The sequence below is a fragment of the Scyliorhinus torazame genome, chromosome 9 (assembly GCF_047496885.1).
Source record: "Scyliorhinus torazame isolate Kashiwa2021f chromosome 9, sScyTor2.1, whole genome shotgun sequence".
Classification (NCBI taxonomy): domain Eukaryota; kingdom Metazoa; phylum Chordata; class Chondrichthyes; order Carcharhiniformes; family Scyliorhinidae; genus Scyliorhinus; species Scyliorhinus torazame.
The window spans coordinates 27,793,217-27,814,658 of NC_092715.1; the positions used below are offsets into that span (position 1 = coordinate 27,793,217).

The 21,442-nt window shown below is 46.1% G+C and overlaps 1 protein-coding gene across 4 annotated transcripts in view; it reads left to right on the forward strand.

Annotated features, from left to right (window-relative positions):
• The window catches only part of clcn3 (chloride channel 3), a 281,546-nt gene that overhangs the window by 82,325 nt on the left and 177,779 nt on the right, over positions 1 to 21,442 (forward strand). For all 4 annotated transcript variants that reach the window (XM_072515744.1, XM_072515742.1, XM_072515746.1 and 1 more), the window contains one exon: positions 13,792 to 13,967. In XM_072515744.1, the coding sequence (XP_072371845.1) occupies positions 13,808 to 13,967 (160 nt within the window). In that variant the 5' untranslated portion in view covers positions 13,792 to 13,807. The remainder of the gene's footprint in view (positions 1 to 13,791; positions 13,968 to 21,442) is intronic.

The following is a 21,442-nucleotide window of genomic DNA, read 5'->3' on the forward strand; positions in this document are numbered from 1 at the left end:
GTTCCTTTATCCCTCTTGTGTTGTGAGGTTTGATGTAGCAGCTTGTCAAATGCTTTTTGGAAATCCACACCTACAGGTTCCCTTTATCCAGCGTGGTTAAAAACTCACCAGGTTCACTTATGTCCTTTAGGGAAGGAAATATGCTATGCTTACCTGGTCTGGCCTATATGTGTTAAGTGCTTGTAGTAGGGAAAATGGAGAATCTGAGGTGCACATGGGACAGTTGGGAAGGGAATGCCTGGAAAGGGTTAACCTGACAATCCCTAAAACCCAAAACGTGGACAAACGCAAATTAGCAAAGTACACGCAGGCATATCTCGGTTAAAACATTTCCAAGCATCAGCAATAGGGACAAGTCGAAAAAGTTCAGCCTGGCTCCAGCATGTCTGGAAAGGGCATTGTGCACCCACCCATACAGGTATCGGGGAAATAGGGACTCACCACCTTATTACTGGCTGATTGTCTAAAGGACATTCCTTTGTATTGCAGAGCAGATGGACAAGATGTGTCCACCGAACGATTAGAAGTATGTCAGACAATATATCCACGTCATCTAATCAGGAGAATAACTAACCTAATCAAACTGCTGGTCTCGACAATCGGTTGTATTGGAGTACTTTGAATCCCTTTGTTTTCCTTTGAATCAGTCTGTACCATCCAAACAGTGTAAGATGTGAAAACTAGCTTTGTGGGGGCAGAGCGACTTGGTCCAAGCTGCAGTTACAGCAGCCGAGTTTAGTTCTCCCGCATGCATGTGGTATTAAAAGACGTTTTGTTAAAGTTTCATACGGTCTAAAGAACTCGACTCATTTCACTCCGCTCACAGTGCTCATCAGTGATTCATCCCTGACCTTCATACTAAGCACTAAAATTAACCAGAAAATCTTAATTCTTGAGGTGGGGCAGAAATGAAATGCAATGCATTATTGAAGGTCTAATATGGAATATAATGTCAGTTGCACGCTCTTGCATAATGCACACTGAATCAAATTTATTTTGGAATGAATTCCATGTGCAAATAATTTTGCTTTTGTTGTGCAATTGTGGTTAAGCAATGAGAAAGGAGGAAATACAGCAAAGCGTGTGGCACAAGAGTGAACTGTTAAGATGGCATTGTGAAACGCCCGCATCAGAAAAAATGTCAGCTGATCTGGAGAACAGGGAGCGTTCAGTGGTGATATGTTGTGGGAGGATAAAATTAAATTCCGTCCAGAATTGTGAATTTTAATGTGGAGCACTTGAGGCAGGATTTGTCTGGCTTCTGTTTGTTAGCTGCTTTGCTTTGTCACCTTCTCTCCGCCCTATCCTTCCCATGGGTGGGTACAGGCAATTCTTATTGCTCACAGGCAGAATGAAATGTTCTTGGTCAAGTCTGACACTACTTGTTATAAGGTGGAGCTTTCTTTTCCCTGCTGCACCGATGTGCCTCAAAATTGCTTCAGCCGAGCACCACCTCCTACTAGCTGTGTGAGTTTTTTTCCACTTCCTAAAGTAACGATATCTGAGACCTTCAAATGAAGAATGAGGTTGCCAACCAGTGTAAATTTCTGTGTTACATGTCCAACCTTGCTACTGACCTGTTCGAACCTGTTCCAATTCATTTCACATATGTTTGTGGAACTCGCAGAACTTTGTGTGGATTGGGTTTCAATGTATACTTGGACCCTGTATCCCCATTTTTAATTGCAATTGGTTAAGTGAGGAATTTCTGAGTTCTGAATTAGCTGCAGGACAAATTTCCCTTTCATTCCCAGTTTAGGCCAGTGCCGACTCGATGGGCTGAATGGTAACCTCCTGAACTGCAGGGAATCTATGGATTCTATATTCCACAAATTCCTTGATTCCGTAATCCTCCAAAACACATGCTCGCCATTTTAAATACTGCCCTCGGTCTTTTTTTTTAAACAAACATTTTATTAAGGCATTTATGGTTTTATAACAACAAAAGATCCAAATACAAATGTAAACCTAATTCAGTGCGTAACATCCCCCCCAACCAACAACCATACCCTGCCAAGCTTACACACACCTCCCCCAAGTCCCTCCATCTCCTCTCGCTGTTCCCTCCTAAACTGAACTAAACTAAATTAACTCCCTCTACCCCCATTATTCCCTAACCCCCTTCCCTATAGTTTTCCCCAAAGAAGTTGATAAACGGCTGCCACCTCCAAACGAACCGTAGCACTGATCCTCTCAGGGCGAATTTAATTTTCTCAAGCCTGAGAAACCCAGCCATGTCGCTAACCCATACCTCCGATTTCGGGGGCAACCGAGTGCCTCCACGCTAACAAGATCCATCTCCGGGCTACCAAGGAGGCAAATGCCAAAACGCTAGCCTCTCTCACCCATTGGACTCCTGGGTCTTCCAACACTCCCAAGATCGCCACCTCCGGACTCGGCGCCACCCTCATTTTTAGCAGCGTGGACATGACATAAGCAAATCCATGCCAAAATCCCCTAAACTTTGGACATGCCCAAAACATGTGAACATGATTTGCAGGCCCTCCTGCACACCTCCCACACCTGTCCTCTACCCCAAAGAATCTGCTCATCCGTGCCACCGTCAAGTGTGCCTGGTGAACCACCTTGAATTGTATCAGGCTGAGCCTGGCACATGATGAGGATGTGTTGACTCTGCTCAGGGCATTCTCCCACAGACCCGCCTCTAACTCTTTTCCCAACTCATCCTCCCATTTACGCTTTAACTCCCCTATCTGGGTTCCCTCCCACTCCAGAAGTTCTTTATAGATTTCTGAAACCTTCCCCTCCTCCACCCCTGTTCTAGAAACTACCTTATCCTTTATCCCCTGTGGCGATAGAAGCGGAAAGATCGAAACCTGCCTTCGCACAAAATCCCTTACCTGTAGATAACGAAACCCATTCTCTCCCGGCAGTTCAAACTGCTCCTCTAGATCCTCCAAACAAGGAAAGCTCCCACCAATAAACAGATATCCCAGTCTCTCAATACCTCCTCTCTTCCACCTCTGAAACCCCCCCATCCAGCCTCCCTGGGACAAACTGGTGATTGCCACAAATTGGAGCCCACACCGACGCTCCGTCCACTCCCAAATGCTTCCGCCACTGCCCCCAAACTCTGAGAGCTGCCACTACCACTGGGCTTGTAAAGTACCGGAGGCAGAGGTGCCGTTGCCAGTGCTCCTAAACTTGTTCCCCTGCATGATGCCGCCTCTACCCGCTCCCACACCGACCCCTCCCCCACCACCCACTTCCTGATCGTGGCTATGTTTGCTGCCCAGTGATAGTTCCTAAAGTTCGGCAGTGCCAACCCCCCCCCCCCCCCCCCCCCCGCCCAAGTATCGAAAACTCCCTCCCACCACTTTAAACGGCAACTCCCCCAGTCTCCTCTCCTGCCCCCTCGCCTGGATCACAAAATCCTCACTCTTACCCATGGTCAATTTATACCCAGAAAACTGGCCAAATTCCCCGAAGATCCGCACAATCTCTCCCATTCCCCCTAGCGGGTCAGAAATATACAGGAGTAGGTGGTCTGCATATAACAAAACCCTGTGCTACCCCCACCCCTCCCAGCCACTTGCCGTACACTTGCCACTGGCGCTTGGTACAGAACCAGATCCAAACTCAAACTGTCCCAGGACCTCCCACAAATAATCCCACTCCTTCCGGTCGAAGGCCTTCTCTGTGTCCACAGCGACCACTACCTCCACCTCCCTCCCCTCGGAGGGCATCATGATGCCATTCAAGAGCCTTCTAACATTGGCCATTAACTGCCTGCCTTTGACAAATCCCGTCTGATCCACCCCTATCACCCCCGGTACACAATCCTCTATGCTTGAGGCCAAACTCTTGGCCTGCAATTTAGTGTCAACATTTAGTAGGGAGATTGGCCTATATTCTGTGTCCTTTTTCTGGGTCCTTTTCCCGCTTCAGGATTAATGAGATCGAAGCCTGTAACCTTGTTGGGGGAAGAACACCTCACTCCCTTGCCTCATTAAATCCCTCACCAGCAGCAGACCCAGCATCCCAGAAAACTTCTTATAAAATTCCACTGGGTAGCCGTCCGGTCCTGGGGCCTTGCCCGACTGCAAGACCTCCAATCCCTCTACTACTTCCACAATCCCGATCGGGGCTTCCAACTTCTCCACCAACCCTTCCTCCACCTTTGGAAACTCCAAACCCTCCCAAGTACTGCCTCATCCCCTCCACCCCAGCTGGGGGCTACGACTCATGCAACTGACTGTAAAATTCCTTGAGCACCCCATTCACCCCCGCTGGATCCAAGACCGTGTTTCCCCCCCCTCTGTTTGCTCTTCCTATCTCCCTGGCCGCCTCCCTTTTCCTGTGCTGTTGTGCTAGCATCCTACTGGCCTTTTCCCCATACTCGTGTATCGCCACTCTCACCTTTCTCAACTGCCCCACCGCCTTCACTGTGGTGTCGGACTAAACTCCATCTGCAGCTTCTGCCGCTCCTTCAAGAACCCCGCCTTCGGGGTTTCCAAATATCTTCTGTCCACCTGGAGTATCTCCCTAACCAGCCTATCCATCTCTGCCCGCTCCACCTTCTCCCTATGAACCTGCACCAAAATCAGCTCCCCCCCACAAACTACTGCCTTCAGCGCCTTCCATACCATTGCTGCCAAAATCTCCCCTGTGTCATTTATCTCCAAATAATTCTGGATGGCCTTCCTCACCCACCCGTGCACCTCCTCATCCGCAAACAGTCCTACATCCAATCTCCATTGCGGGCGCTGGCCCCCTTCCTTGCTCACCTGTAAATCCACCCAGTGTGGGGCATGGTCCGACACAGCAATCGCCGAATACCCAGCATCAACCACCACTGCCAGCAAGGCCCTATTCAAAACAAATTTGTGAAGTAATGTGTCCATGGGAGAAAAATGACAATTCCTTCTTGGCCGTCCGAATCTCCACGGATCTACGATCCCCCCCCCCTCCCCCCCCATCTGTTCCATAAACCCCTTTAGTTCCTTCGCCAAGGCTGGCACCCTCCCTGTCCTCGAGCACGACCGATCCAACCTCAGCTTCATAACTGTGTTAAAGTCCAGTCTCTTCCCCACCCCCCTGCAATGATCAGTCTATAGAACATAGAACGATACAGCGCAGTACAGGCCCTTCGGCCCACGATGTTGCACCGACATGGGAAGTCAAAAAACAAAAGCCATCTAACCTACACTATGCCATTATCATCCATATGCTTATCCAATAAACTTTTAAATGCCCTCAATGTTGGCGAGTTCACTACTGTTGCAGGTAGGGCATTCCACAGCCTCACCACTCTTTGCATAAAGAACCTACCTCTGACCTCTGTCCCATATCTATTACCCCTCAATTTAAGGCTATGTCCCCTTGTGCTAGCCATTTCCATCCGTGGGAGAAGGCTCTCACTGTCCACCCTATCTAACCCCCTGATCATTTTGTATGCCTCTATTAAGTCTCCTCTTAACCTTATCTCTAACGAAAACAACCTCAAGTCCATCAGCCTTTCCTCATAAGATTTTCCCTCCATACCAGGCAACATCCTGGTAAATCTCCTCTGCACCCGCTCCAAAGCTTCCACGTCCTTCCTATAATGAGGTGACCAGAACTGTACGCAATACTCCAAATGCGGCCGTACCAGAGTTTTGTACAGCTGCAACATGACCTCATGACTCCGGAACTCAATCCCTCTACCAATAAAGGCCAACACTCCATAGGCCTTCTTCACAACCCTATCAACCTGTGTGGCAACTTTCAGGGATCTATGTACATGGACACCTAGATCCCTCTGCTCATCCACACTTCCAAGAACTTTACCATTAGCCAAATATTCCGCATTCCTGTTATTCCTTCCAAAGTGAATCACCTCACACTTCTCTACCTTAAACTCCATTTGCCACCTCTCAGCCCAGCTCTGCAGCTTATCTATGTCCTTCTGTAACCTGCAACATCCTTCCGCACTGTCGACAACACCACCGACTTTAGTGTCGTCTGCAAATTTACTCACCCACCCTTCTGCGCCCTCCTCTAGGTCTTTATAAAAATGACAAACAGCAATGGCCCCAGAACAGATCCTTGTGGTACGCCACTTGTAACTGAACTCCATTCTGAACATTTCCCATCAACCACCACCCTCTGTCTTCTTTCAGCTAGCCAATTTCTGATCCACATCTCTAAATCACCCTCAATCCCCAGCCTCCGTATTTTCTGCAATAGCCTACCTTGGGGAACCTTATCAAACGCTTTACTGAAATCCATATACACCACATCAACTGCTCTACCCTCGTCTACCTGTTCAGTCACCTTCTCAAAGAACTCGATAAGGTTTGTGAGGCATGACCTACCCTTCACAAAGCCATGCTGACTATCCCTAATCATATTATTCCTATCTAGATGATTATAAATCTTGTCTCTTATAATCCCCTCCAAGACTTTACCCACAACAGACGTGAGGCTCACCGGTCTATAGTTGCCAGGGTTGTCTCTACTCCCCTTCTTGAACAAAGGGACCACATTTGCTATCCTCCAGTCCTCTGGCACTATTCCTGTAGCTAATGATGGCAGAAAAATCAAAGCCAAAGGCTCAGCAATCTCTTCCCTGGCTTCCCAGAGAATCCTAGGATAAATCCCATCAGGCCCTGGGGATTTATCTATTTTCAGCCTGTCCAGAATTGCCTATGTGAGTCCAGGTCTGGAATCTTCCCCAACACCCGCCTCATAAATGCCACATCGTCCCAGTTTCTTTTTAAAAAAATATATTTTATTGAAATTTTTTTTCCCCTGAGCAACATTTTTCCCGCTTACAAAACAAGCAAAACGATAACAATAACAAAACAGAAATGTTTTAACTTTTTAACAATAATAATAATAATATACAAGTAACAAAACCTCGTACTCTATTGACCTATACTCAACTAAGCCCCCCCCCCCCCCATCCCTCCCCCCTGGGTTGCTGCTGCTGGTCATCTGTCTTCCCTCTAACGTTCCCCTAGGTAGTCGAGAAATGGCTGACACTGCCTGGTGAACCCTTGAGCCGATCCTCTCAGGGCAAACTTTATCTGCTCCAGTTTAATAAACCCCGCCATATCGTTTACCCAGGCCTCCAGTCCGGGGGGTTTCGCCTCCTTCCACATGAGTAGGATCCTGCGCCGGGCTACGAGGGACGCAAAGGCCACGACATCGGCCTCTTTCGCCTCCTGCACTCCCGGCTCTTCCGCAACTCCAAATAGAGCTAACCCCCAGCCTGGTTTGACCCGGGCCTTCAGCACCTGCGAAATCACTCCCGTCACTCCCTTCCAGTACCGGGCACGCCCAAAACATATGTGCGTGGTTTGCCGGGCTGCCGCCACACCTCCCACATTTGTCCTCCACTCCAAAGAACCTGCTCAATCTTGCCCCCGTTATATGTGCTCTATGTAGCACCTTAAATTGAATCAGGCTAAGCCTGGCGCATGAGGAAGAGGAATTTACCCTGCTTAGGGCATCAGCCCACATACCCTCCTCTATCTCCTTCCCTAATTCTTCTTCCCACTTTCTTTTTAGTTCGCCCACCGACTCCTCCCCCTCTTCCCTCATCTCTCTATAAATCTCTGACACCTTGCCCTCTCCGACCCACACCCCTGAAAGCACCCTGTCCTGTATCCCCTGTGTCGGGAGCCGCAGAAATTCCCTCACCTGTTGTCTAGTAAACGCCCTCACCTGCATATATCTCAAGAAATTCCCCCAGGGTAACTTATACTTTTCCTCCAGTGCTCCCAAGCTCGCAAAAGTCCCATCTATGAATAAATCTCCCACCTTCCTAATTCCCAACTGGTACCAGCTCTGAAATCCTCCATCCATTCTTCCTGGGGTGAACCTATGGTTGTTCCTGAGAGGGGACCCCACCAGGGCTCCCCGCACCCCTCTCTGTCGCCTCCACTGTCCCCATATGTTCAGTGTTGCCGCCACCACCGGGTTTGTGGTGTACTTTTTCGGGAGAACGGTAGCGGCGCCGTCACCAGCGCCTCTAGACTCGTCCCTTTACAGGACCTTCTCTCCAGCCTTTTCCACGCCGCTCCCTCACCCTCCATCATCCATCTACGTATCATTGCCACATTGGCGGCCCAATAATAATCTCCCAAGTTCGGTAGTGCCAGTCCTCCTCTGTCCCTACTGCGCTGCAGGAACCCCCTCCTTACTCTCGGAACTTTCCCTGCCCACACAAAGCTCGTAATGCTCCTAACTATTTTATTAAAAAAGGTCCTGGTGATTAAAATAGGGAGACATTGAAATACAAATAAGAACCTCGGGAGGACCATCATCTTAATTGCCTGCACCCTCCCCGCCAGCGATAAAGGCTGCATGTCCCACCTCTGAAAGTCCTCCTCCATTTGTTCTACCAGCCGTGTCAGATTAAGTCTGTGCAAGGTTCCCCAGCTCCTAGCGATCTGAATCCCCAAGTATCGGAAGTTTCTTTCCACTTTCCTTAGCGGTAAGCCTTCTATCTCTCTACTCTGGTCCCCTGGATTTATCACATATAATTCACTCTTCCCCATGTTTAACCTATACCCCGAAAATTCCCCGAACCTCCTCAAGATTCGCATAACCTCTATCATCCCCCCCGCTGGGTCCGACACGTATAGCCACATCGTCCCAGTTTCGTGCATAGGCATTCACTAATACTACCGACATCCCCTCCAGGTTCCCACTCACCAAGTCCACCACTGTGCTCCCTACTTCAAATGACACCCACTTATTGATCAAGATTGCTACCCCCCTAGTTTTAGAGTTCAGCTCTGAATTAAATACCTGCCTGACCCACCCCTTCCTCAGCCTAGTCTGATCCACTACCCCCAGGCTTGTCTCCTGTCGTGTTGCCACGTCTGCCTTCAAACTCGTCAAATGCACGAACACACGAGCCCTCGTGACCTGCCCTCTGTGCACATAGAACATAGAACATACAGTGCAGAAGGAGGCCATTCGGCCCATCAAGTCTGCACCGACCCACTTAAACCCTCACTTCCACCCAAACCCAATAACCCCTCCTAACCTTTTGGGAAACTAAGGGCAATTTAGTATGCCCAAACCACGTAACCTGCATGCCTTTGGACTGTGGGAGGAAACCGGAGCACTTGGAGGAAACCCACGCAGACACTGGGAGAACGTGCAGACTCCGCACAGACAGTGACCCAGCGGGAATCGAATCTGGGTCCCTGGCGCTGTGAAGCCAATGTGCTAACCACTATGCTACTGTGCCGCTGGAATGTGGTGACTGGGGCTTTTCACAGTAACTGCATTGCATTAATGTAAGCCTACTTGTCACGCTAAAGTATATTATTATTAGAAACTGCACTATGCTGTCTGATTTGGACAGTTTTTATGATTTATGATTATTAGTAAGGATTTAAAATTCACTGTTTTTATATCGCCATAGCTTTAGTTTTGCTTTCGCTGCAACCATTAGCTACTAACTGCAAGCTTTTCACTTGCCAACTGTCCCTCTCCTCTGGCCAATGTTTTTATTTAACACTCATTCAGGAGTGTGGTGGAATACTCTTCCCTTGCCTGGATGAGTGAAACTACAACAACATTTGAGAAAATTGACACTATCCAGGGCAAGGAAGCCCACTTGATTTGCACGCCCTCCACCACCAACGCACAGTGGCAGCAATATGTAATATCAACTGCAGCAGCTCACCAATGCTTCTTAGCACCTTCCAAACCCACAACGCTACCATCTCGAAGGACAAAGGCAGCAGACACATGGGAACACCACCACCTTGAAGTTTCCCTCCAAGCCACACACCACCCTGACTTGGAAATATATCACCCTTCCTTCACTGTCGGTGGGTCAAAATGCTGGAACTCCATCTCAATGGCACTGTGTGGGTACCTGCACCACATGGCCTGCTGCAGTTCAAGAAGGCAGCTCACCACCACCTCGGGGAAATTAGGGATAGGCAATAATGCTGGCCTACCATTGATGCCCACATCCTGTCAATGAATTTAAACAATTCGTAGACTTGGCGGGGCGACGGCGGGGAGGGGGGGGAGTTTACTTGCATAGCTGGCATTTATTGTGCATCTTAGTTGACCTGGATTGACCCCGAACAGGTGCCTGAATGTGGCGACTAGGGGCTTTTCACAGTAACATCATTTGAAGCCTAGTTGTGACAATGAACGATTTTCATTTCATTTCATTTCATTTTTGATGCAACTGAGTGACTTACTTCAGAGTGGAATTTACAATCAGCACTTGGTAAGGTTTCCCTCCGTCGTCTTCCACGAAGGAATTTTTGCAGGAGGTGCACAATGCGTGCAGTTGCTGGTCGCGTTAATTAATAAGATTCAACAGACTTTCCTCAAATGAGGCTTTGGAGAACATGAAAATTGAAGTTTGTTCCAATCCGTGATTGTTGTTTGGGGGGGGGGAGGGAGGCGGAGGAAAGGGATGTATTGCACAGAAATATTTAATAGTTCTCTTACTCTCTCTCTTGCTCTCTGTCTCACAAATGTAATAAAACAAGCTGCCTGGCATTATACTTTCTGAGGGAGATTAATGTTTTGAGAAGTGTATGGGTCCCAAGTGACAACGCCACACTCTCGGCAGGGTCTAACTACTGTTTGGTACAGCATTTACTTTATTGTATTTGAAGAGTGATGGAAGTTCTGTTTGTTTCACAAACCGTTTTGTGTAGTTGGGTACGAATGGCATCAAATATTGCTGACTCGGATGGGGTTACATTTCTCTTCATTGAATTTCCTTCCTCATCTATTGCCCATGTTAGTTTGGGACTGGAGTTGCATATGGGCCAGAGAGGATCGTATTTTCTTTCCGAAAGGATTTTAAAAAACCTGACCACTTCATTGCTACAATTTTTACAGGTAGCTGCTTTTTATTTCCAGAATTTAAATTCTCAAACAGCTATTGTGGGATTTAAACTCATGGGACAGGATTCTCCATCCCACCAGCCCCGTTTTGTGGTGCAGCGCGGCGCGCCCCCGCCAGCAGCGGGATTTTCCGTTCCCATAGCAGGCCAATGAGGTTTCCTATTGTGACCACCTCCACGCTGTTGGGAAACCCGCAGGCTTGGGTGCGCTTCTGACGAAAGGCAGGATCCTGCCGATGGAGAATCCCGCAGATGTTCTCTGGCTTGCTGGTTAAGTCACCTGACCATGACACTAAAAGTTTGCCATTACTTTATTCTTCCTGTTTAAATGCTCACATGAGCAGAATACAATATAATAAGGAAATAAGGGGGAGTATCAAATTGAAGGAAAAAGTGGCAAAGATTAGTGGGAGACTAGAGGACTGGGAAAACTTTAGGGGGCACAGAAAGCTACAAAAAAGCTATAAAGAAGAGTAAAATAGATTATGAGAGTAAATTTGCTCAGAATATAAAAACAGATAGTAAAAGTTTCTACAAATATATAAAACAAAAAAAGAGTGGCGAAGGTAAATATTGCTCCTTTAGCGGATGAGAAGGGAGATTTAATAATGGGAGATGAGGAAATGGCTGAGGAACTGAACAGGTTTTTTGGGTTGGTCTTCACAGTGGAAGACACATATAACATGCCAGTGACTGATGGAAATGAGGCTATGACAGGTGAGGACCTTGAGAGGATTGTTATCACCAAGGAGGCAGTGATGGGCAAGCTAATGGGGCTAAAGGTAGACAAGTCTCCTGGCCCTGATGGAATGCACCCCAGAGTGCTTGGCTAAAGGTAGACAAGTCTCCTGGCCCTGATGGAATGCATCCCAGAGTGCTAAAAGAGATGGCTAGGGAAATTGCAAATGCACCAGTGATAATTTACCAGAATTCATTAGACTCTGGGGTGGCCCCGGCGGATTGGAAATTAGCAAATGTCACACCACTGTTTAAAAAAGGAGGTAGGCAGAAAGCGGGTAATTATAGGCCATTTAGCTTAACTTCGGTAGTAGGGAAGATGCTGGAACCTATCATCAAGGAAAAAATAGTGAGGCACCTGGATGGAAATTGTCCTATTGGGCAGACGCAGCATGGGTTCATAAAGGGCAGGTTGTGCCTAACGAATTTAGTGGAATTTTTTGAGGACATTACCAGTGCGGTAAGCCAGTGGATGTTGTATATCTGGATTTCCAGAAAGCTTTTGACAAGGTGCCACACAAAAGGTTGCTGCATAAGATAAAGATGCATGGCATTAAGGGTAAAGTAGTAGCATGGATAGAGGATTGGTTAATTAATAGAAAGCAAAGAGTGGGGATTAATGGGTGTTTCTCTGGTTGGCAATCAATAGCTAGTGGTGTCCCTCAGGGATCAGTGTTGGGCCCACAATTGTTCACAATTTACATAGATGATTTGGAGTTGGGGACCAAGTGCAATGTGTCCAAGTTTGTAGACGACACTAAGATGAGTGGTAAAGCAAAAAGTGCAGAGGATTTGGATAGGTTAAGTGAAAGGGCTAGGGTCTGGCAGATGGAATAAATGTTGACAAATGTGAGGTGATCCATTTTGGTAGGAATAACAGCAAAAGGGATTATTATTTAAATGATAAAATATTCAAACATGCTGCTGTGCAAAGAGACCTGGGTGTGCTAGTGCAGAGTTGCAAAAAGTTGGTTTAGGGGTGTAACGGGTGATTCTTAATAATAATAATAATAATAATAAGAAGAAGGCAAATGGAGTTTTGCCCTTCATTGCTAGAGGGATGGAGTTTAAGACTAGGGAGGTTATGCTGCAATTGTATAAGGTGTTAGTGAGGCCACACCTGGAGTATTGTGTTCAGTTTTGGTCTCCTTACCTGAGAAAGGGTGTGCAGAGGAGATTCACTAGGTTAATCCCAGAGCTGAAGGGGTTGGATTACGAGGAGAGGTTGAGTAGACTGGGACTGTACTCGTTGGAATTTAGAAGGATGCGGGGGGGGTCTTATAGAAATATATAAAATTATGAAAGGAATAGATAGGATAGAAGCGGGCAGGTTGTTTCCACTGGCGGGTGAAAGCAGAACTAGGGGGCATAACCTCAAAATAAAGGGAAGTAGATTTAGGACTGAGTTTAGGAGGAACTTCTTCACCCAAAGGGTTGTGAATCTATGGAATTCCCTGCCCAGTGAAGCTGTTGAGGCTCCTTCATTAAATGTTTTTCAGATAAAGATAGATAGTTTTTTGAAGAATAAAGGGATTAAGGGTTATGGTGTTCGGGCGGGAAAGTGGAGCTGAGTCCACAAAAGATCAGTCATGATCTCATTGAATGGCGGAGCAGGCTCGAGGGGCCAGATGGCCTACTCCTGCTCCTAGTTCTTATGTTCTTATGAGATGTGTCAATTCCAAACTAATTAAGCATTTCTAGCCAGCACTAACACTTGTAAGTAAGTAAAGTCCTCATTGTCCCAGATGACCATAGGCTGCTTTTCCCTTTGAGAGGGAGAGCTGACTGGTGTTGATTTAACCTGAGGATCACCACACCTCGGTCGAGTGGCAAGGTTGAGAAGGCAGAGCCTTCCCTTTGTAATAACCACATGTTTCATGCTTCCAAAACACGCGAGAATAAGAGCAAAATACTGCGGATGCTGAAAACCTGAAATAAAAGCAGCAAATGCTCAAGAAACTCCGCAGGCTTTGCAGCATCTGAATTCAGAGAAACAGCATTAACGCATCGGCCTGTATGACTCTTCAGAGATATGGACTCAAAATGTTAACTCTGTTTCTCTCTCCACAGATGCTGCCAGACCTGCTGAGTTTTTCCAGCATTTGCTGTTTGTTGCTTTTAAGTTGTGTCAGAGTTTGGGCTTTCTGACAGCTCAAATTTAATATACACTTCAAAACGATTGGGTATGACTAAATATTTCTCCTCTCTTCAGATCGTCAAGGTGCTAAATGGAGTCAGAACAATTGTTTTCTAGAGGATATTACCAGAACAGTTACAACAGTATAACCAGTGCAAGTAGTGATGAGGAATTGCTAGATGGAGCGGGAGTCATCATGGACTTCACAGGATCTGAAGATGACAACTTGCTGGATGGTGATGTTTCTACAGGTGAGTGTCGTGTTCTTGCTCTGCCTGCCATTGCACATGTGTAAACTTTATCCAAATTTGCATTGTCATTTCTGTGCCTCTATGTATTGCATCTCATTGAATAATCTTGTCTAATGCTATAATGTAAACTTCTAATAAATATAATAACTTAATGGGTTAAAATTGTTTGAATTTCGAGAATATTGTACTTCAACATTAGGATTACTGTCGCCCTTCATTAATTTATCATATACCTGAGCAGGCTTCCCTGAGTTTTGCTCGTAATGAGCCAGAGGTTTCATTGTTGCAACTGATGAGAGAACATGCAAGTCTGCTTTAAAAACAATTTGGAAAGAAGTTTACAAGAGATATCCAAGAAGCTGGAAGTTTGTTATGATGCCACAAATAAATAAACGGGCTGACTGTGATTTTTGTCTGAACAAAATCCACACTACCTGCAGAAAATTGGCCTCTAGATTATTGCATAAGTATTATCAATAAATGAATCACAGCTTGGAGTGTGCAGACCCTACTACATAAGAGTGGGTATGTTCCTATTGACGTGATTTGTCCACCAGAAGTCATGGTTGCTTCGGGTCAACATAGGTAAAATGACAAATTGAGATTCTCATAGAATCTTTACAGTGCAGAAGAAGGCCATTCGGCCCATTGAGTCTGCACCGAACCTCCGACAGAGCACCCTACCTCGGCCCAACTCCCTGCCTTGTCCCCGTAATCCTGTCTAACTTGCACATCTTTGGACTGTGGGAGGAGCACCCGGAGGACACACACGCAGATACGCGGAGAAAGTGCAAATTCCACAGTCAACCCAAGGCTGGAATTAAACCTGATGCTGTTTCAGGCAGCAGTGCAAACTGCTGTGCCACTGTGCAGCTTTGGCCTGTCTCCATTGCTAATTGCTGAGAATTACCTTATCATAGAATCCCTACAGTGAAGAAGGAGGCCATTTGGCCCATCGAGTCTGCACCAACCCTCTGAAAGTGTACCCTACCGAGGCCCATTCCCCCGTAAACCCGTAACACCACCTAACCTTTTGAACACTAAGGGGCAATTTATCATGCCCAATCCGCTTAACTTGCACATCTTTGGACTGTGGGAAGAAATCCTACCGAGGGCAGCACGGTAGCATTGTGGATAGCACAATTGCTTCACAGCTCCAGGGTCCCAGGTTCGATTCCGGCTTGGGTCACTGTCTGTGCGGAGTCTGCACGTTCTCCCCGTGTGTGCGTGGGTTTCCTCCGGGTGCTCCGGTTTCCTCCCACAGTCTAAAGATGTGCAGGTTAGGTGGATTGGCCGTGATAAATTGCCCTTAGTGTCCAAAATTGCCCTTAGTGTTGGGTGGGGTTATTGGGTTATGGGGATAGGGTGGAGGTGTTGACCTTGGGTAGGGTGCTCTTTCCAAGAGCCGGTGCAGACTCGATGGGCCAAATGGCCTCCTTCTGCACTGTAAATTCTATGAAATCAGAGTAGCTGGAGGAAACCCAGGCTGACACAGGGAGAAAGTGAAAATTCCACACAGATAGTTACTGAGGCCTGAATTGAACCCGGATCCCTGGCGCTGTGAGGCGGCAGTGCTAACCACTGTACCACCGTGCCGACCCTTTGTAGATGTAATGGAACAAATAGTATTTTTTAAATGTCTCAGAAGCCTCAACAGAGCTGCCTATCAAATATAAAAAATGCACAGGACATGTAATTGTATTGAGTGGCTTGGTTTCTACTTGGGAAATAGGATCGAGCAGCAGACTCTGAATGCGAAGAGGTTTGTGTGCCGCACCAGGGAACTTGGCAATTCAATGTGTGGCACTTGGGGAGTACTGCATCGTCAGAGGTGCCACCTTTTGGATGAGGCATTAAATTAAGGTCTCATGTGTCCATTCAGCTGAATGTAAAAGACCCCATAGCACTAGTTTGAAGAAGGGTAGGGATTTAACCTGAGTGTCCCTTAATCAACGTCGTCAGTGCCTGGTCAAGCAATACCTTGACTTTAAAATTCTCATCCATTTTCAAATCCCTCCATGGCCTTGACCTTGCCTATCTCTGTCATTTACTTCAGCCCCACAAACCTCCGATATATTGCGTTATAACCTCCCGCGAATCCCTAATTATAATTGCTCCGCCATTGATGGCTGTGCCTTCAGTTGTCCGGGTCCCAAGCTCTGGAATTCTCTTCTTACAACTCTCTGCCTCTCTTCTTCACTTTCTTCCTTTTAAGACGCTCTTGAAAATGTTCCTCTTTGATCAAGTTTTTGGTCATATTAGCTGTTGTCTCTTCATGTGACTAATTGTCGTACCTTAATTTATAGTAGTCCCCCTGGACATCAACATTTCCAAGTTTTTGCACCTTAAAAAAATTATTCTGCTTATCTGTTCTTGCTGCTCAAGCAAGTAACCTCGTGCTGTGTCATATTATACTCCATCTACTGCCGTTTTGCCCATTCTCTTCACCTATCTATATCTCTTTGCAGCATCTTTGTATCCTCTTCACTGTTTACATTCCAACCTATCATTGTACTGTCAGCAAACCTAGACAGAGAACATCACTCTCTCACTTGCCTAAGGCATTAATATAGGTTATAAATAGCTGAGGCACTCCACTGGTTATAGCCTGCCAACGTAAAAATGCCCTATTGATCCCTGCTCTCTGCTTCCTGCCAATTAGCCAACCCTCCCTCAAGGTTAAATATTAGCCTCAACTCCATGAGTCCCTATTCTATTTGTTACTTTTTTGTGTGGCACCTTATGAAAAATGCCGTTTGAAAATCCAAGTATATTACTACATCTATTGGTTCTAAAATGTTACATCCTCAAATTACTCTAATGAATTTGTGAAATAAGAATTTATTTTCTTAACGTGTTGATGTTCATGATTAAAGACAATTTTGCTGAATTTCAGTCTGCAGTTTTCAATTTGTATCTAGGATCAAAAACTAGAAAAAATAAGGGCAAAAATTGCAAGCGAAACCAGGGGCTAAATAGCTGGCTTTTAAAGCAGCCAAGGCAGGCCAGCAGCGCGGTTCAATTCCCGTACCAACCTCCCTAAACAGGCGCCAGAATGTGGCGATTCGGGGCTTTTCACAGTAACTTCATTTGAAACCTACTTGTGACAATAAGCGATTTTCATTTCATTTTATTTCCCTGCTAGTTTTGTACATTCCTGAATATAATATTCTGGATGACATCACAAAAATGGCATTGTAGGTTGTATGCACAAATATATATATTGGAGTTCCCTAGAATCCCGACAGTGTAGAAGGAGGCCATTTGGCCCATCGAGTCTACACTGACCCTCCAAAAGAGCACTCGACCTCTGCCCTCACCCCCCCCCCCCCTCTTTCCCCCCCCCCCCCCCCCCCCCCCCCCCTTATTCCCGTAACCACACGCGCATCATGGAGTCCACCTAACCTGCATATCTTTGGACTGTGGGAGGAAACCGGAGCATCCGGAGGAAACCCACGCAGACACGGGGAGGAAGTGCAAACTCCTCTCAGTCACCAAGGCTGGAATTGAAACTGCGTCCTGGCATTATGAGGCAGCTGTGCTAACCACTGTGCAACCATGTATGTACACCCCTGTATGCTTCACCCGATGTCGGTGTTATGTAGTTACATTGTGTACCTTGTGTTGCCCTATTATGTATTTTTTAAAATTTCCTTTTCTTTTCATGTTCTTAATGATCTGTTGAGCTGCTCGCAGAAAAATACTTTTCACTGTGCCTTGCTACACATGACAATAAACAAACTCCATCCGTCCCGCCGGTTATTGCTTGCTGCATCGTCGATTCCGTTTGACTGAGACTGATAGCCTGGGATCTCATTAATGTAGAGATTTGAACAATTTCAGAATACAAATCACTGTATTCAGATAATTTCTCAAAAGATGTACTCACATGGTTCCAAAATAAAACTGAATTAGGGGCATTAAATCAAATCAGGCTCAGTCCTCTGACATGAAACACGGTTACAGGCAATTCAAACAGTGCTGTTGTGTTGAATTTAACGTTCCTGTTAATGTTTGCCGTCTTAATTTTGTAGTGTTGCAAACGTGTTTTTGTATCAATTCCTATGTTGCCATGAATCCTAAGACTTTCAGAAGACTATTTGGAGTGATGTGATTAATTTCATTTTTCTTTCTGGTAGTTTTTGTAAACTATTCTTTGAAATATTTTCATGGGGTGTAGATGTCACTGGCAAGGCCAACCTTCGTTGCCCATCCCTAATTGCCCTTGAACTGAGTGGCTTGCTCGGCCATTTCGGAGGCGAGTTCAGAGTCATCCAAATAGCTGTGGAGACATATGGACAGCAGATTTCCTTCGAGCGCATTAGTGAATCAGATGGGTGTTTACAACAATCAATGATAGTTTCATGGTCACTGTTATTGAAACTAGCTTTGGATTCCAGATTTTTTAATGAATCAAATTCAAGCTCCACCAGCTGCCGTGGATTTGAACCCTTAGCTCCAGCATGTTAACCTGGACCTCTGGATTACTAGCCAGTGACATTACATTATCATTATGTCACTGTCTTGTCACAGTTGATTTTAATTTTAAATGTCCTTTTTCATGTTATTGGATGCTTATTGATCTGATTTATTCATGTTTGGTCTGTTTCATACACGTTCAAGGCTCTGACATCTGAAGGTTGAAAAAATGCTCACGATGGGCATGAATGAACCCTTGTGCAGAGAGTATTAAACCCATCTCATTAGTCTAAAGCAGCATTTTTTTCTCTGAAAGTCATAACAAATTATGGATTTGACAGACTGATAAATGGCACAAGATACTGAAAATGTAATAAAATGTCATGGGAGTAAAATGTTTGCCAATCCTTAAACAGTTATGCAATTTGTAAATTCAATGCCTGGTATGACACTGAAGCAGACATTGCAGGAAGGTTATAGATACACACACCATCATGACTTGGAAATATATCGCTGTTCCTCCACTGTAGCTACATCACATGGACTGCAGCGGTTCAGGAAGGTAGCTCACCACCACCTTCTCAAAGGCGATTAATGATGGGCAATAATGACACGCATTCCCCACAAATTAATATATTTAAAAAAAGGCCTCGACTTGTGTTGAACGAAAAGGCCGCCACAAACTTCTGCGCTTAAAAAAAAACTGACCATGGGTTCCAGCCCTGTAAGAGACAACTAGTGTTGTGACAAACGTTGGAGACCTTATCCTCTTGTCCACCCCAAATACTCAAGTCTGCTTAATGAATGTTGCCTGCTGTCCGCTGCCTACATGGGGGATGGAATTGCAGCCAAGCCTGATCTTCCCGTAACAAGTCACTTCATTTCAAAAATATTCCATTGAAGGTGAATCAATTTGAAATGTTTCTGTGAGAAAATGAGATGCTATGTAACTGCAGTATTTTTTCCCGCCTCTTCTTTTAATGCACACCTTTGTGCGCCTTTTGGCAGAGGTCAGTTGCTGGTGACCCCAGAAAGGAAAGCTGTGGCTGAATTTTTCCTTAGTTTTAATAACCAAGAATAAGAGTCATTGTCACATCTCGGGTCAAATCAGTGAAACGGTAGGCAGGGAAACGGTGGGAAGGGCAGCATGGTAGCACAATGGTTAGCACAGTTGCTTCACAACGCCAGGGTCCCAGGTTCGATTCCCGGCTTGGGTCACTGTCAGTGCGGAGTCTGCACGTTCTCCCCGTGTCTGCGTGGGTTTCCTCTGGGTGCTCCGGTTTCCTCCCACAGTCCAAAGATGTGCAGGTTATGTGGATTGGCCATGTTAAATTGCCCTTAATGTCCAAAAAGGTTAAGTGGGGTTACTGGGTTAGGGTGGAGGTGTGGGCTTCGGTAGGGTGCTCTTTCCAAGGGCAGGTGCAGACTCAAGGCCGAATGGCCTCCCCGTGCACTGTAAATTCTATGATATGATTCTGTGAAACACCTGATGCTCAGTGCTGAATTTCTTCGGTCAGCCACTAGGGGAGTCCCTTGTACCAGGAATGTTGTTGCAGTACCAACACTGGTGGGTTTTTGAACCAGTCTTTCACAGAGAAACCAAGTAATTTTAAATCTGTAGATATTGGCAGCAGGCTTAGCTGTGCTTTTTGGAGATCCCATTTAAAATGCTCAGTCAATATGACTGTGCTTTCTAAGAATGAATTGTGGGGAAAGGCTGGGCTTCTAAGTATAGAAAATTCTGACTTGAGTTAAATAATAATAATAATTGCTTATTGTCACAAGTAGGTTTCAATGAAGTTACTGTGAAAAGCCCCTAGTCGCCAAATTGCAGCACCTGTTCGGGGAGGCTGGTACGGGAATTGAACCCAGCGCTGCTGCCTTGTTCTGCATTACATGCCAGCTATTTAGCCCAGTGTGCTAAACCAGCCTCTGAGTTCCACTCTTTCTAGATGTCCAGTTTGAAGCACAATCTATTACAATCATTTGGTTTCATTGTTTTATCTGTGAGTCTGATTTTTGTAGCCAAGAGGCCAGAGTTAAAAGAAATATTTCCTTTGAAATTTTTTGATTGTAAATGTCATTACAATTTCCATGATTTTTGAGAGCAATTGCAACATTGTGAATTTGCAGCAGAAAGCACAGTTGAGCAGCTTTGCTCGACGGTGTTCTGTCAGAGGATCTTTTTCAAATTTTTGACATTTCAGCATATGATCATCTTTATCAGATTGTCCTCTGAATTATTGTAATTGTGGTTGATTTAACCATAGCGTGGACCCGCCATACTGTAACACTTTGGCCAATTTAGTGATGGCAAGCATTTTGCTGAAGCTTTGTGCTGTCAGATGAGTGAGCAAATGATCCAACTTTTGAGACGGAAATACAAAAGGCGGGAGTAGAATAAAGTATAAGCATAAGCTGTCGCTTATCATGAACACCCAGTATACCACAAACCCAGTGGTGGTGGCAACCTTAAGGATCTGGGGGCAGTGGAGGCGACACAGGGGGGTGACGGGTGCCTCGGTGTGGTCCCCGACCAGGAATAACCACAGGTTTGTCCCAGGAAGGATGGACGGAGGGTTCCAGAGCTGGCAACGAGCAGGAATTAGGAAACTGAGAGATTTGTTTATAGACGGGACGTTTGCGAGCCTGGGAGCGCTGGAGGAAAAGTATGAGTTGCCCCCAGGGAACAATTTCAGATACATGCAAGTGAGGGCATTTATGAGGCAACAGGTGAGGGAATTTCCGCTGCTCCCGACACACGGGATCCAGGATAGAGTGATTTCCGGGGTATGGGTTGGGGAGGGCAAAGTGTCCGAAATATATCAGGAGATGAGACACGAGGGGGAGGCGATGGTAGAGGAGCTGAAGGGAAAATGGGAAGAAGAGCTGGGAGAGGAGATTGAGGAGGGTCTGTGGGCTGATGCTCTCAGCAGGGTAAACTCCTCGTCTTCGTGTGCCAGGCTTAGTCTGATTCAATTTAAGGTTCTACACAGAGCACATATGACGGGAGCAAGACTGAGCAGGTTCTTCGGAATGGAGGACCAGTGCGGGAG